We start from the raw sequence: 15,940 nt of genomic DNA, 5'->3' as shown, positions 1-15,940 counted from the left end.
TTTACATTTTTGCGACTAAAATCGACACCGGCCTCTTAATCAGAAAACTGATTTAGAAAACTATGGAATAATATGACGCATATTAAGATATGCTTAATTTTTTTAAATCATAAATTGCCGATACAAACGACACATCCTCATACATTCTCTTTTCAGAATATCTAACATTTTCTGATTGTGTTCAGATTGGGAAAGTTCTGAGGTATTTTAACTTTGGTGAATTTGACTTTTCGACAAAAAAATGCCTCCATACAAAAACAGGTTTCAGTGCTTGGAGTAGAAAATGTTCCTGACTACCTCAAGTAGAAAAGTTTCAAAAATTAAAAAGTATGTTTTGGTAAGATAATATTCTAATGAGCATAAAACAGCTTATGAAAATATAAATACAATTGTGGCATTTTAGTCTGAAGCAAGTAAAGATTATCAAAAAACGCTGGACAAAAAAATTAAGGTATGATGGAATATATTTGGCGAAAACTCACAGAAGCCCATACATTGTAATATGATTGTATTTTTATTATAAATTACAATAATTACAGATTATTAAAATAAAAGAACTGCTTGAATAAGTACAGTAAAAAGATATACCAGATCATGCATGACCGGGTTTCATAAGAGTATTCGTAAGACCTGTTATTAAATGTGGCGTTTTCATCCAAAAGGTACTACATTGTCGCTTGTCGATAAGGTTGATTTCTAATTGAAGCTATATGTAAATAGCGCCTTACTGACAAGCGACAATAAGTACCCTTTTAGTTGAAAATGGCACAAATACGCTTGTTTTCAACGTGAAATCATCATTCCGTCCAATAGGACCGGAAATATCCGGCGCCGTTATCTTCTCGAAACCTATAAGCCTGGATTACTAAATGGATGACAGCTAGCCTATATTCCTAGGCTTAGGCTCAAGCCTAGACTCAAGCCTAGTCTTGTTTATTGACAACCTGTTAATGGGCTTAATAGCTTAAATGTCTCAAAATTGATTCCGTTGTATTAAATACTTAATTTTACTGAGGTATTTAACACGTTGGCTGAGCATCACCGGTGGGATCAAAAGCTCATTAACTCTTTATTAACCTCAGTAATAGTCCAATGCTGTGAGCATTACCAGTGGGATCACAAAATTTGTATGGGGCGTGGGAGCAACACTTTAGGTGAAGTATGGTGGGCCATCGTGTTAAAAAACGTGAGTATTTACATACCTAAAGGGTTTTAGTCACGAGCAACATGTTTCGGAGAGCTTTTCATTTTCAATCCAATACAAATCCTCTTTATTGCACAACTCTTCTTCTTTGCCTGTCCCTCTTCCCAGTTTATCTAGGGTCGGGCCTCCTTGTATGTCTGCGCCAGAGTGCTCTGTTCTGGCACAGATTAATAAATAGTTACTACGTAACAGATACATCATTTCCATACTAAAGCGAAAATACCTACGCTATACTAGCCTACAAAATTTTAATAATAATACCTGCTGCTCAGGACGAAAAGAAATGTACCATAAGTACGCGCACAAAGAGTCGACACTGCCTGTTCTGGCTTGTCTGCGTACTCAGGTTCTCTCAGGTTCTTTATTGCACAACCTCAGAATAAACGTACATGGAAACACAAATTATACATGAAGACAGGCGTGCGTGAGGTTTTAATGTGCGTTGACTCCAGTCATTTCTATTAAATTTTAATAGTAGTTTGACTGATGAAACTTAAAAATTTAAGTTAGTTACTGAAAAATCCACGTAAACAAGTTAGTACAAATAAAATACTGTACCAGCTTTTTATGGGACAAAAACAACAAAATGAAAATAATTTTAACACCAGCTATGGAAAATTCAAAAGTTTCATTTGCCCATTTCTGTTCAGTAGCCTTACCACGACATGCCACGACTGCCTTTGCAGTCAAACTGACATATTCTATTCACTAACGTCTGCGTAACTTACTTTCTATACATCTCGCTCGCACTAATATGCCAGTACGAGCGAGAATAAAAAGTAAGTTAAGCTCACGCTAGCGAATATTTCAGTGCCAAACTGGGGGTAAGGCTACTGACCTGATTAGATTTTGAGAGAGAAAAAATGATTACCAAGTATATTTTAGTAGCAATCAACCGCGCCAAATTCCAAATAGTAGCCGCCAACGACGCCATCTTGCCACAGAGTCCACAGACAAACTCACAACTTTAAACCACAGACAATCAATTTTTTTTACACACGCACGCACAGCCTGAGCTAAGATGCCACTATTTTAATTGCCAAACATTTTTACATATAGTAGTTTTGGAAAGTATGGGCAAAGACCGAAACGGAGAATTACTGCAATATTAGATTTACTTTCTAAGCGTTGATGGCCATTTTAAGTAATAAAACCGGACTCGCAAATCGGACTCGCCCACCGAGGGTTCTGTACAAATTTAATTTTTAGTATTTGTTGTTACAGCGGCAACAGAAATACATCATCTGTGAACATTTCAACTGTCTAGCTATCACGGTTCATGAGATACAGCCTGGTGACAGACGGACAGTGGATTCTTAGTAATAGGGTCCCGTTTTTACCCTTTGGGTACGGAACCCTAAAAAGGAATGTAATTTTACTAATTGGATTAAATTGAGACCAGTGAAGAATACAGACTGGTATCCATACAATGATGCTGTTTTCGTTGTTGTAGATAGTTTAATTTAAGGGTTAAGTATGTAGATGTCGTGAATTTGTTTGCGTTTTGCGGGGAAATTTTGGAGAATAAATAAATAAATAAATATTAGGGGACATTTTACACAGATCAACCTAGCCCAAAACTAAGCAAAGCTTGTACTATGGGTGCTAGGCGACGATGTACAGACTTATATAGATAAATACATACTTATACACATAGAAAACACCCATGACTTAGGAAAAAATATTTGTGTTCATAACACAAATAAATGCCCTTACCGGGATTCGAACCCAGGACCATCTTCACTGGCTGGGTCACTACCCACTAGGCCAAATCGGTCGTCAAAAAAAAGAAAATGAACGGAAAAAAAAGGTACGGTCTGCTCAATATTCAATGTTACGACATTGTAAGGTTGTCTTTACTGTTTAACTGTCTTTGGAATAAAGAACCTTTTGAAACATTCACAGTCCATGAGCACAATTGCTCTAACATGTTACTAAGAGACGCGTTCAAGTGTGTCCGACTGTAATAAATCTTTAAACTGTTATTAAATAAACTGGTCACAGCCTTACAAGTGTGTGCGAGACAGCGATATGCACGTATACACGGTGGCTAAAAAATAAGTGCATTCCCATTGCCAGGGAGGTTTTGGGATTATACTGAGCAACTTTTACCATGGGACCAACCCCGAAATCGCGAAAAAAATTTGGTTGTTTCATACATTTTGGCTAGTCCATTTTCTATGGGAGGGTAAATTTTTTCTTCGCGATTTAGTTATATAATATCATTGCAGCCAATATTAAGACCCTCTTAATGTAAAACCGGTATAGCCGTAATGTGATTAAAATATTAAAGGTTAATACAATGTTACTATGCAGGATTGTAATATAATGAAATCTTAATTTATAATTCAAAAATGTTGACCAAACTACATCAGCGCCATTTATGAGTTAAAAACCTCTATAACGCAGCGTACTACGTAGGCGAACAAGACGCGAACGCGAAGCGAAGCGAAGCTATGCCATGTGAATCAATCCTTTGATACCTATAGAAGTGTCCTACGTGGGCGATCTCGTTGCGAACGTGAACGCCGTGGGCCCGCCGTGCCGCTTCGCGTTCGCGTTTTGTTCGCCTACGTAGTACGCTGCGTTATATAGGTATCATAAATGGCGCTGATATAGTTTGGTCAACATTGTTGAATTATAAATTAAGATTTCATTATATCACAATCCTGCATAGTAACATGCAGGTTCGCTTACGTAAGACGCAGGGTCTCCCCACACCTATCGACGCGGAATCTGCAAAAGTCGATAGAAAAAAGTTTTATGTCTACGTAATAAGAGCGAAAAATAAGGCGCTCGGCTCGGTCGACGCCTTATGACGCGACGGTATATATCAAATAATATATCGTACATAAGTTCCCAATAAAGGATGACTCACGTTAGACCGGGCCGTGACCGGGCCGGAGCTTCCGGAGCTTCGTTTTCTATGGAAAGCATCACGTGATCACCTGTCATGTCATAGAAAAGTAAGCGCCGGAAGCTCCGGCCCGACCACGGCCCGGTCTAACGTGAGTCATCCTTAACTAATTGGCACGAGCCAAGGTTTGAACCCGCAACCTCTGGATTGAAAGTCGCACTTACTCAATTAACTTACTCAGATACCAGTTTTTCTTTCAAAAGCTCAGACATCTTTCCTCTTACATGTATCAAAATGTCTCATTATGCACGGGTGTAACATAAAAATCTGCATTCATTTCCCGTCTGCCCACATCGAATAAGCTTCAATGTCAAACATCCATTATTGATCAGAGCCGGCAAATGAGTCACAAGACTCACAAGTCAATCGCACAGAAATAAACTTTTAAACTCAGATGAATCAGTTGCCATATACATAAGGTAGAGGTAATCAAAAATATATTGACAATCTTTGAGGCGTGGCGATGACCATGTCGTGAAAAAGGCACTGGCCCTTCAGGAAACCAAAAGAGGACCAGGGCGCCGGCCTGCTACTTGGTGGTCCACCGTGTCAAAGGATTTAGAACGAGCCCAATTAAATCCAGACAACCCAGGACAGACGGTCCTGGCGCATGAGAACGAGGAGAGCCGACCCCAAATAATGGAATAAAGGCAAAGACGAAGAAGATTGACGATCTTTTAGCAAACAAATAAATCAATGTCGAGCGTTTTTCGACTTAAAATACGTGAGTGACCCGTTATTAATATATTTAATATGTCTGTTTCTAACGGAAGTTTTGTTATTAAAATCTTTTAGCAGGTGTTAGAGAGAACGGAGATGATGTTTAGGTATTAGTGCCATTTGTGGTAATCCTTTTGCCACAAATATCTAAACATGCTGGTGGTGGCGGCTTTTTAGCGATAAGACCGCCTGTTGTTTACCTCTACTTGAGTTGAATGATTCTAACTAATTCTTATCAAATTTTAAGGTGGAAATGTAGACAAATGACATATTATCCAACGACCATGTTATGCAGTATATTGTTTAACGGCTCTCGTTGTCAAAAGTGGATAAGATGTCAAATCAAGTCAAATCAATGAAAACTGGATAAAATATCAGTTTTATCATCATTTATACAGCTATATCGTTTATAAATATAAAATCGACCATCATAGCCCGGCAGATGTTTATAATGGCGGCTTGTGTCACAACAACATAATAAGGAAAAACAATTGGTTTATAAGGAATACTTCTATAGTAAACGGCTTAATAAAAAAATCTTAGGATGATAGATAGTTAAACCAAGAAAAGTCTGCAGAGATTTTGACAGCACAAGCAGTGCAGGTGTTATTTTAAACGTCAAACTTCTATGAAATTATGATGTATAAATAACACTGGCACTGCGTGTGATGTCAAAACCTCTGCTGACTTTTCTTAGTCTAACTAGAGTAGAGATGATGAACACAACGCATAATATCTTATCTTATCTTATAGTTTCGGGGGCCCTTGCGGATACACTTCGACTCATAGGGATCTTTTGTGCAGTTACCCCCTAGGAAACCGTCCGCTACTCAAGAGCTTTCCCCACCATCTCCATATGCCGGATGATGGACCTTATGGGTAGCGTTTTGAATTCCTTTGGTTCCAGATAGCCTGTTCCAAAGTCCTTCATTCTTTGTCTGGCGCATAATATGCTATTTTACATTTCGAACTTGTTTGTTTACCTACGCAAGTTTTCCTGCCTAACATGGTAGATCGATCGATAGGTGCATGTAGTTACTTAAGTTTAAGATTTTAGCAGATTAAAGATCTTTCAGCCAGTCTTACGCTCTCTTTCTCAAGTATATAGTGCTCGTCTAAGCCAATTCTGCAAAGACTTTGAAGTTCCAAATTGCGAAGTGCCAGAAACGTCATATTTCCATAAGAATTTGACGCTTATTATGGCAATTCATCATTCTGTCACTGAAAACTGTACAAAGTTAGCTTAGTCTGAGTCTAGCTTATTATCTTATGATTCGTATTATATTTTCCTTTTAGCCAGTTTTTTTCAGCTTATCCTTAAAAACCACAAAAAACAAACATCAATATCACTGGCCACAACACTGATTCCAATTTCAAAGCGACCACTATGCGCGCGCGCCGGTTCGTGACTCATCCCATCTCGAATATAAAAAAAACACGTCTTGCGTGTGCGCGATTATATTTGAACTGACTGGCGCAGAGAGCGTGAAGCAACGGTGTTATACCATCCACACGAAACGGTATTAAACGGTATGAAACCAAAAGGTTGATATGACATTTTTCTTTTGATCGCTTGCGAAATGTAGCGGCGAAATCAAATGGTAATAAAATTATATAAAAGCTTAGGGATTTGTTACGTTTTGTCGTTAGGTTTGAGAACTTTGAGAATATCTCTAAGGTTTTAAGTTAAGGATGTGTTTTCGAGGTCAGTAACTTTTGGGAGCTTAAAGGAACCGGAGATTGGGATTGTGTTGTTTAAGGACTCTGTTTTCTGGTCATCTCTTAGAGGAATCTTTTTTACATGTAGAAAGTTTCGATGCAGGTGTATACGAGTTTACAGCTTATTATCTCTTAATATCTGGGAGACCGAGCTTTGCTCGAAAAACATATAGAAACTCAAAAATGCGCCTTTTCCCAGAGATGAGACCTAGCTAGATCGATTTTACGCCCCCGAAAACCCCCACATTGCTAATTTCATCTAAATCGTTAGAGCCGTTTCCGAGATCCCCGAAATATATACATATATATACAAGAATTAAGGATGACTCACGTTAGACCGGGCCGTGTCCGGGCCGGAGCTTCCGGCGCTTCGTTTTCTATGGAAAGCATCACGTGATCACCTGTCATGTCATAGAAAAGTAAGCGCCGGAAGCTCTGGCCCGGACACGGCCCGGTCTAACGTGAGTCATCCTTTACTTGTTTAAAGGTATAAGATTTCGAGGTGAAACCCTTAATTTGCTTGAGCTAACTTCGGAAATTCCACGTCAATGGTGCTTAAATAAGCCGTTTAATACCCTTCTACCTACTGTCCATTAAAAAGACACTGACCCGTTCCCTTGAACAAAGAAATTAGCATTTTAGTGGACTAATTGAACTTCATATTGGATGCAAATGCCTGCATCTGCATTATGCGGTGTTTGAGCTAAAGCTTTACTAATGCACTGTTAAAAGTGCAGTGTGAAGTGCTTAATTAAATCCTCAGTTTAGTAGAACTGCTATAAAAAAGGCATTAGCTCTAAGAGAGGTATAGTGTAAGGAATCTCCCAAGGTGCCATTTTAATGTAACTGAAGTAACATATTTAAATGTCGCAGATTAAACAAGAAACTTTTTTTATAAAGCTTTTAACAAAAGTAAGATACCGCGTTCGAATCCAACCGCGGACAATTGAGCGATTAATAATTTTAGTTGAAATACATAATAAATGTAATGAGACCATGTGGTAAAAATCGCTCTAAACTTACCAGAAAGTAAGAAAGGTATCGGCCGCCCGCCATTGACCTGGTCGTCTAACATAGAGAGAGACCTCAAAAAAACCCAATTGCCAAAACCGACAATCCAGGACCGACGGGCCTGGCGCAGAAATGTGAGGAGACCCGACCCCAGATAACGGGAGCAGGGACGGACAAAGAAGAGTTGAAATACATAATAAGTAGTTTGTATTATAGTTAATAGATAAGTAATTAAATAGGGAATTATTTGGGAACAATCTTACACAGATCGACCTTGCCACAAACGTAAGTAAAGCTTACATGTACCTACTAAGGCGAAGATGATATATATAAATAGATAAATACATACTTAAATACAGAGAAAACATCCATAACTCAAAAAAAAATATTTGTGATAAACACGAATAAATAGACCAGGATTCGAACCCGGGACCTCCAGCTTTGTATATAAGCAGGGTTACTATTACATTACCGATAAGAACACGCGAACGCGAAGCGAAGCGATGCGGCGCGGGGTGAATCAATCCTTTGATACCTATAGAAGTGTCCTATGTGGGCGATCTCGTTGCGAACGCGAACGCCGTGGGCCCGCCGCGTCGCGCGGCTTCGCTTCGCGTTCGTGAGTAAAGCCTGAGATACACTTGTAGTTTTACTTACGTAAGTAGGGACACAGCTATACTACAGAATTAAATATGAATGTCGTTTTCATTCTAACAAATAGCTTTGTCCCTACTTACGTAAGTAAAACTTAAAGTGTATTTCAGGCCTAAGTAAATCTAATATTTAAGTTAATTTATTTAATAAGTTACATTAGTTGTTTATATACTCTCTTTGAAATATACATGTGTGAGTGGTCAACTATAAGTGGCTAAACATCAGTCAATGTCAATTATCCTTGTTGTAATGTACTAGTGTTGATGTATTATCCGTTGGTGATCCTTAAATAAATTAAATTAAAAAAAAAATAAGTTAAATTAAAGACGCCACGTAAGGCTACGCCAAATGTTTATATAGAACGGCAAGAAATCTAAAATGTATTTTATCTCATCGTCAATATAATGTTCATATTACGTAACTGTGTATAACGGTTTTAGGCATTCGATGACCGTACGCTTTTGGACATGTTTACTTTGTGTCCAATACCCTCGTGTGTACATAATGTTTTCATAGACATGTTTGCTTTCCTGTACATTTTAATATCTTGTATGAAAAGGGGAGAGTATATATATATTTATTTTTATTTTTAATATAAACTGATCGGCGATTGGCCCTAGTCACACCTGATGGAAAGTGAAGTCAGGGCTTAAGATGGAGCTCACCGGTTCAGTAACAGCCTATTCACTCTTGTTTTAAAGAGACCGAGGTCATATTGATCAGGGAATACAGATGGCGGGAGCGCATTTCATTCCTTAGCCGTCCGTACCCAAAAAGGAGGAGGCAAAACGTTTCGTCCGAACGAATGGAATGTGGACCACGAACGGGTGCATTAGCTCCCCGCGCCTGGATGTCCGGTGATGGAAAGGGGAAGGTGGGGTATATGAACAATTATTACTCATTTTACATAGATAACTAGGTACCTATATCAAAATGATAAAAGCGAAAGTAACTGTCTGTGTGTTAGCGCTTTGCGCTTAAACCGCTGAACCAATTTTAATGAAATTTGTTATGGTGATAGTTTGAATTTGAAGGAAGAACAAAGGTTAGTTTTCAAAATTCGGAAATCACCTCAAGGGGGTGAAAAGTTTTGTTTAGTATGCCGAAACCATTTAGAAATACAAACTTTCGATTACCGCGATAGTAGGAGGGATGGCTCATGAAATAAAATTACATTCTTATACGCGATATATAATCACTATTTCTGGCTTAAAAAGCTAGCTAACATGAACAAAAACTATAGAAGCAAAATCTGCAGGAAGTATAAAAGTTTGACAAATTATCGAATTAAAACAAAAAGTTATTGTTTCGTCTCGAAATATTAAAACACAAAAGTTTATGTTTTAATTATCCATCCGCCGTGCTAACTTAAATACTGAACGAACAGTCAATGGCATATATATATATACATATATATATATATATATATACATTCCCAAAGTTTCAAAAATATGTCTACGCTCTTACACCTCAGACAATAAAGTCGTGTTCACATATTTTTGAGCCATTTGTCTGTATCGATATTTTTGCCTTCGACTGAACATCCACAAATAGAATGAATTCAATTAGAGCCGACGATTCGCAGCTCTGCTAAGTGCGATGCACTGTAAGCAAACTGACACTTGACTGGCCATAGGTGGACTTTATGACGACGGAATAAGGTTTATAAACTTTAAATTGACAGTGTCCACGGTACATACGAACTGTATTTATGTGTGTGGAGGGACTGGAGGGTATTTTCTATCCTAGGAAGTAAGGATGGGGGACAGTATTTACGCAATCTGCGGTTTTAATGATAAATATTCATAGACAAATAGATACCTAATCTGTGCAGCCCTCACCTCCTGCTCTCTAGATTAGATTTGGTTCTATAACATGATATTCGAACTCAATATTTAAGGAATTCAACTGTCTGTTCCTATATATATGGCATTTAAAACACTGAACACATATTAAATCACATTTATAATCGGGTCTATTGCGACGTCGGTAAATAAAGGTAACACACAAAATTCGCGATAGACCCGATTATAAATGTCATTTAATATGTGTTCCTATATGATTTATAAATACTAGGTACTTAATAACAAAACTTCCGTGAGACACAGACATATTAAACATATTAATAACGGGTCACTCACGTATTTTAAGTCGAAAACGCTCAAACAAGGTGAAACATGTCGAGCGTTTTCGACTTAAAATATGTGAGTGACCCGTTATTAATATGTTTACTAGGTACTTACACTCCTTTAATAGTATAATTTAAAAAAACCTTACGCAGTGCAACTTTACCATTTGAAGACTGTAGAGTACTATGTAGGTATGGACTTGGTTTTACTTACATCAAATCTATTTCAGTTTATGTAGTATGTGTTACAAATTTGAAAATCCTATCTTTAATGATTCAGGCTGTGCCTTGTCTATCAATATCCTCCTAAAGCCCACAGTCCTACCCGTATGTATAGTACTAATTACTTCAATGTAATTCAAATCAAACTTCTAAGGCCCACCAAAAGGCCTTAGAAGTATATACAATTAAAACAACTGTTTGTTATAATGTATGTTATAGATATGGAAGCTATAAATATAAGAATATTGAGAATTAACATCTTAATTATTTTATTAGTGCTTACCTTAAATTTCAATTGAAAAAAAAAAACGCTAAACACCTCACAAAGTCTAATAAATAAATAAATTCATTTGTATTTGTAATGAGATTTGTTTGTGCCATAAGCTTTGCTTATTATATAGTACCTTATGTTGTGAAGGAAATTGCTTGTAATAAAATCAATATCCTCCACTAGACATAATTAATTATTGACAGTCATGCGTGGATTTCTATTTGTATAAATGACTATTGGAATTAAAATGAAACGTAATGTTTAATTACGCAGCATTTTGCATTTTCAAGAGCCAGTTGCACCATCCGCACTTGACAGACTGATCACCGGGCGCGCCGCGGCGGTTTACTATGAAACTTTCCATACAATAAAATTTAGCGAAGTCTTTAATGATGACAGGCTGTTTGGTGTCACCGACCCCTAATCGAACATTTAACTAAGTGAAATTTTAAACCGACTTTAAAATATTTGAAGCACGAGTTTCTTAATTCGTCGGGATTTTTTTTGAAGAAAGTTGGACCGATTTGGGAACCCTCTTTTTGCTGGGACATTTTGCTGGGACGTCAGTTAGCCGCGACCACGACCAGTGAAACCTGTGTCGAAACGTCGGTAAATAAAGGTAACAAAATAAATTCGCGATAGATCCGATTGTAAATGTGATTTAATAAATGAACATGATATGAACCCTCTTTTTGTTTAAAAGGATTAATACTTCACAGTTGATCCTATTGTCATCAGGGCAGGATCTGATGATGGGATCCCAGACAAATCTTTATAAAGTCACGCTTATAATAAATAAAGAAGGAAAATACATTTATAAATACGTCACAATTTAGTCCATAGTATATACCACGTAGTGGTATATACATACAGTAAAAAGTGACACGCGGGCATGAAAAACATTGGAAGCTAAAATAGGAATAAATGTAGTGATTTTGATATTTTGTTGCTCTCTGAAAGCACCATTTGGTTAACCGGATCAACTAATGAAGACCATAATAAAAAGGTGGCATTTGAATTTGAAACTGTTTCTTGAATTCGGTTCTTTTTTGGACGCAATTTAGGGAAAAGGATCCAACACACAAAAATCTATCAAAAAAACTTACTGTCAAAGATAAAAGTAATTTATCAAACACATTCCATTTGCTAAAGACAATTAATTGTACGAGTAGATTCAACGTTTGAAAATAAACCATTACTTATATGGGGACAGATAGGTATCTGCTAGCTAACCTTAATTTTCGTGTAGATCAGTGAATCAGTGTAACCGTAAGTTTTACGACCCGCCTTGACCTTACTCAAAGTTTATCGCCCGTAAAAGGGATCTTCAATAATGAAAGCTTAATCGAGCGAATAAGCGACAAGCGACACCTGGGGCGTTATTTGTCACCTATCAATTCATGCTTAGTAAAAGGTCCCCTATTTACTAGGTAGATATCTAAATATTTGAATAAACACAACATTGAACGCACTGAGATCACATGTCCTTCAGTACGTAACTCGTTATCGTTTCTAGTGGCCGATAATAACGTACAGACAGAGTGGAAAAAATGTAAATACATTTAATTCGGTAGCTTTCTTCCCCCCTTGCTTTCATTGGTCGTCTTTATTCTTTCCTCTTACACAACACCGTGTATTTACTAGTGGTCTGGCCTGGCCAAGGTTTCAAAGCCTTGCAACTTCTTGGGCCTTTGACTTTTACCCTATTAGAGTATCTTTGGCCCTCTTCTATCCCTTAAGAACTAGCCGTCTTGTTAACAGTATACAGTAAAAGTACTTACCCGATGAGAAGTGGGGACATGGGGGGTGGGGCGTTCGTCGCTGGATTCGTCGCTGCGCTCGCCCGTGAAGACGGAGTCGTGGGACACTGACAGGCCGCTGCCGTAGGCTCCCTCTCTGAAATATACAAAGGAACCCATCAGTTACATTTATAAACAAATAAATATTGTATTAACAGGACAGGGTTCAAGGGCAGGGCCTTACATAGGGACTTATTAGGAACCCACTAATCTAGCCGTGGGCGAAAACCACATCTGCGAGGCCCTTCTCAATGTGTTTTCCCAAGGTAATAAAAAGGTTGGCTTTGCGAGGGCCCCCTAAGTGCGAGGCCGCGGACAAAGGCCCCATTTGGCCACGCCTAGCTACACCACTGTTCCTAAACAAATAAATAATGTCTTAATTAGTCCTTATCGCTTTCGATGACGGCGACCCTAAATAAATAAATAAATGTTGACTATCGTGAGCCCTAATATGGCTGGCTAGGCCGAACTAGCTCTTGAATACCCTAATGCACGTGTGACAGTAAAGTTGGCCAGCCGCGTTAAACGTGTACACGTACGAGGGCTTAGGTCTCTCTTTTCGTAACGCGTTTTACGCCTAAGGTTGTGTGGCGGTTTTCTCCGAACTTTTAGACGCTGTTATTGAAAATAGAACGCCAAGTGGACCTTTTTCCAGTCTTTTTCCTTTATTTTCTTATAGGATAAAGCTCGCAAGGGCAAGGCTTTCCTTTGGCTTCAGACATCCGGCGTTAAACATCTTCTACACCACTGGGTTTACTTGTACGATTCATAGGACTAGTTTTGTCGAATGTTTAATTCGTCACTCATTTTATAAAGGAGATCGAAAGTCAACCTGCGCCAACGCTGCAGCAATAACGTTGCAACAGTGCTGCTAAAGTCGTCACTCAAATGTCATATTACCTTCCCCTTTCCATCATCGGTCATCCAGGCGCGAGACGCGGCGCGTGCGGGTATTTGAATGCACCCGTTCGTGGTCCACGTTCCATTTGTTCGCACGAAACGTTTTGCCTCCTCCTTTTTGGTACGGACGGCTAAAGAATGTAATGCGCTCCCGCCATCTGTATTCCCTGATCAATATGACCTCGGTCTCTTTAAAGCAAGAGTGAATAGGCTGTTACTGAACCGGTGAGCTCCATCTTAGGCCCTGTCTTCACTTTCCATCAGGTGTGACTAGGGCCAATCGCAGATCAGTTTATAAAAAAAATAATATATATATATATATATATATATATATATATATATAATATATATATATATATTTTTATATATATATATTTGAATCCAGTTTATTCGTCCCAAAATGTTCTAAGTTATTATTGTTATTTTTTAACTGTTTGTGGTTTGAAAGAAACGAATGAGGTGAGGAATGCTCATGGAGGTAAACTAGATGTTGTGCTGATGTCAGAGCGCATTCCTACTTGCGTGGTACTGGAGATGCCGGATGGTGGACTGGTTCCAAGGTCAGACGCATACCATCCTCCTCTGGAGATATCGGTTAAAACGAATGGTTTCATGTGTCGAGCTCCAACCGAACGCCTGGAACCTGGCAATGTGGACGGGCAGCAGGACTGGAACTTTCCTAAGGGAAACTATGAGCTTCTGTATAAATTAATCTCGGGGATTTGCTGGCAGGAAGTTTTCAGTTCTGTGAATGTTGACAATGCTGTTGATATTTTGTATAAAAAATTGTATGGGGTCTTTGATCTCTGTATACCGAAACGGATTCGACCGAGGAAACCAAGTACGCGTTATCCCATTTGGTACACTTCAGAACTGATAAGTGACCTTAAACGAAAAGGAGAACTTCACAGAAAGTGGAAAGCCACTAAAAATAGAGACATTTACTACGAGTTTTCGAAATTGAGATCCAAAGTTAAGGAACGTATAGCGTCTGCTTATGATGATTACCTCGATCGAATCCAGAGTAGGGTAAGACACAATCCCCGTGCTTTTTGGCAACATCTTGACAGCTTGAAAACAAAGGGTGGTTTTGTCTCTAGTATAGAGTCTGGTGGGCAAAAATTTACTGGAAGCAAGGTAGCTAGTGCGTTTGCCGATTACTTTTCAGCGGTATTCTTGCCTGATATTCCGCGGCTGGAACCGAGCGGGCAGGGGATTGGAGATCAAAATCGTGATTCTAACCTCATTCACATTAAGTCCGTATCAGTGGAAGAGGTTGAAGCAGGAATTAAACGAATGAAGGCTAACTGTTCGGTCGGGCCCGATAACGTGCCGGCGTATATCTTGAAAGGGTGTGCAGAGAGCCTGAAGATTCCGTTGCATTTTATTTTCAACTTGGCCCTCAGTACTGGGTGTTACCCGCATCATTGGAAGGTATCTAGGGTAAGACCGATCCCAAAGGGGAGTGATGTTACTGCGGTGGAAAATTACAGGCCAATAGCTATTCTTCCTACGCTGGCCAAATTGTTTGAGTCTATACTCCATCGAACTCTATCAGTACAGACTAGACCTCTTTTGTGTGATGCTCAACACGGTTTCAGACCGAATCGATCGGTAAACACAAATCTCCTGATTTTGGTCGATAGCATTTCGGAACACCTTGATAGAGGTATCCAGGTTGATGTACTGTATCTCGATTTTAGGAAGGCTTTCGATCGCGTGGATAACGATGTTTTGCTGCAAAAATTAAGCTGCATTGGCTTTTCTACTGGATTGCTGAAATTCTTTGCAAGTTATCTACGTGATCGACTGCAATTTGTCCGGCACGGTTGCTTTGTCTCGGCTCCTTATCATACTCGATCGGGCGTTAGTCAAGGCTCCATACTAGGACCATTCCTGTTTGGAATAATGATTAATGACCTCCAGTCTGTTCTAAAGTCATGTCAATGCCTCCTTTACGCTGACGATTTGAAGTTAGTTTACGGGGTGGAGCAAGAAACCGACTGTGAATCATTGCAGGCGGACATCAACTTGGTCTTTCGGTGGAGTATGGAGAACAAACTTCTTTTCAACCCAGCCAAGTGCAGTGTCTGTACCTTCAGCCGTTCGCGCGCTCCAGTACTTGCGCAGTACTTTTTGGGATCAGAGCCTATAAATCGTGTGTTTTCTGTTAAGGATCTAGGCGTGGTCTTCGATACTCGTCTCACATTCCACGAGCACATAGTGTCACTTGCGACCGACTGCTATCGAAGACTGGGCTTTGTAATCCGTAACTTGCGTAACTTTAACGATCCACTGGCTATTAAGCTAGTTTATAACGCCTTGGTGAGAAGCAAGTTAGAGGCTTCGTCGATCGCATGGTTACCGTATGAATCAACTTACGCGTTACTGCTGG

At 39.0% G+C, this 15,940-nt stretch overlaps 1 protein-coding gene across 1 annotated transcript in view; it reads right to left on the bottom strand.

Annotated features, from left to right (window-relative positions):
- LOC134747017 (uncharacterized) overlaps positions 1–15,940 on the bottom strand; it is a 242,926-nt gene that overhangs the window by 54,481 nt on the left and 172,505 nt on the right. The window contains exon 5 of the mRNA XM_063681560.1: positions 12,628–12,742. Coding sequence (XP_063537630.1) covers positions 12,628–12,742 — 115 coding nt within the window. The remainder of the gene's footprint in view (positions 1–12,627; positions 12,743–15,940) is intronic.

Source organism: Cydia strobilella, chromosome 14 (genome assembly GCF_947568885.1).
Source record: "Cydia strobilella chromosome 14, ilCydStro3.1, whole genome shotgun sequence".
In the NCBI taxonomy this organism is placed as follows: domain Eukaryota; kingdom Metazoa; phylum Arthropoda; class Insecta; order Lepidoptera; family Tortricidae; genus Cydia; species Cydia strobilella.
Note: the sequence above shows the minus strand (reverse complement) of the source record. Positions and strands in the feature narration are given on the sequence as shown.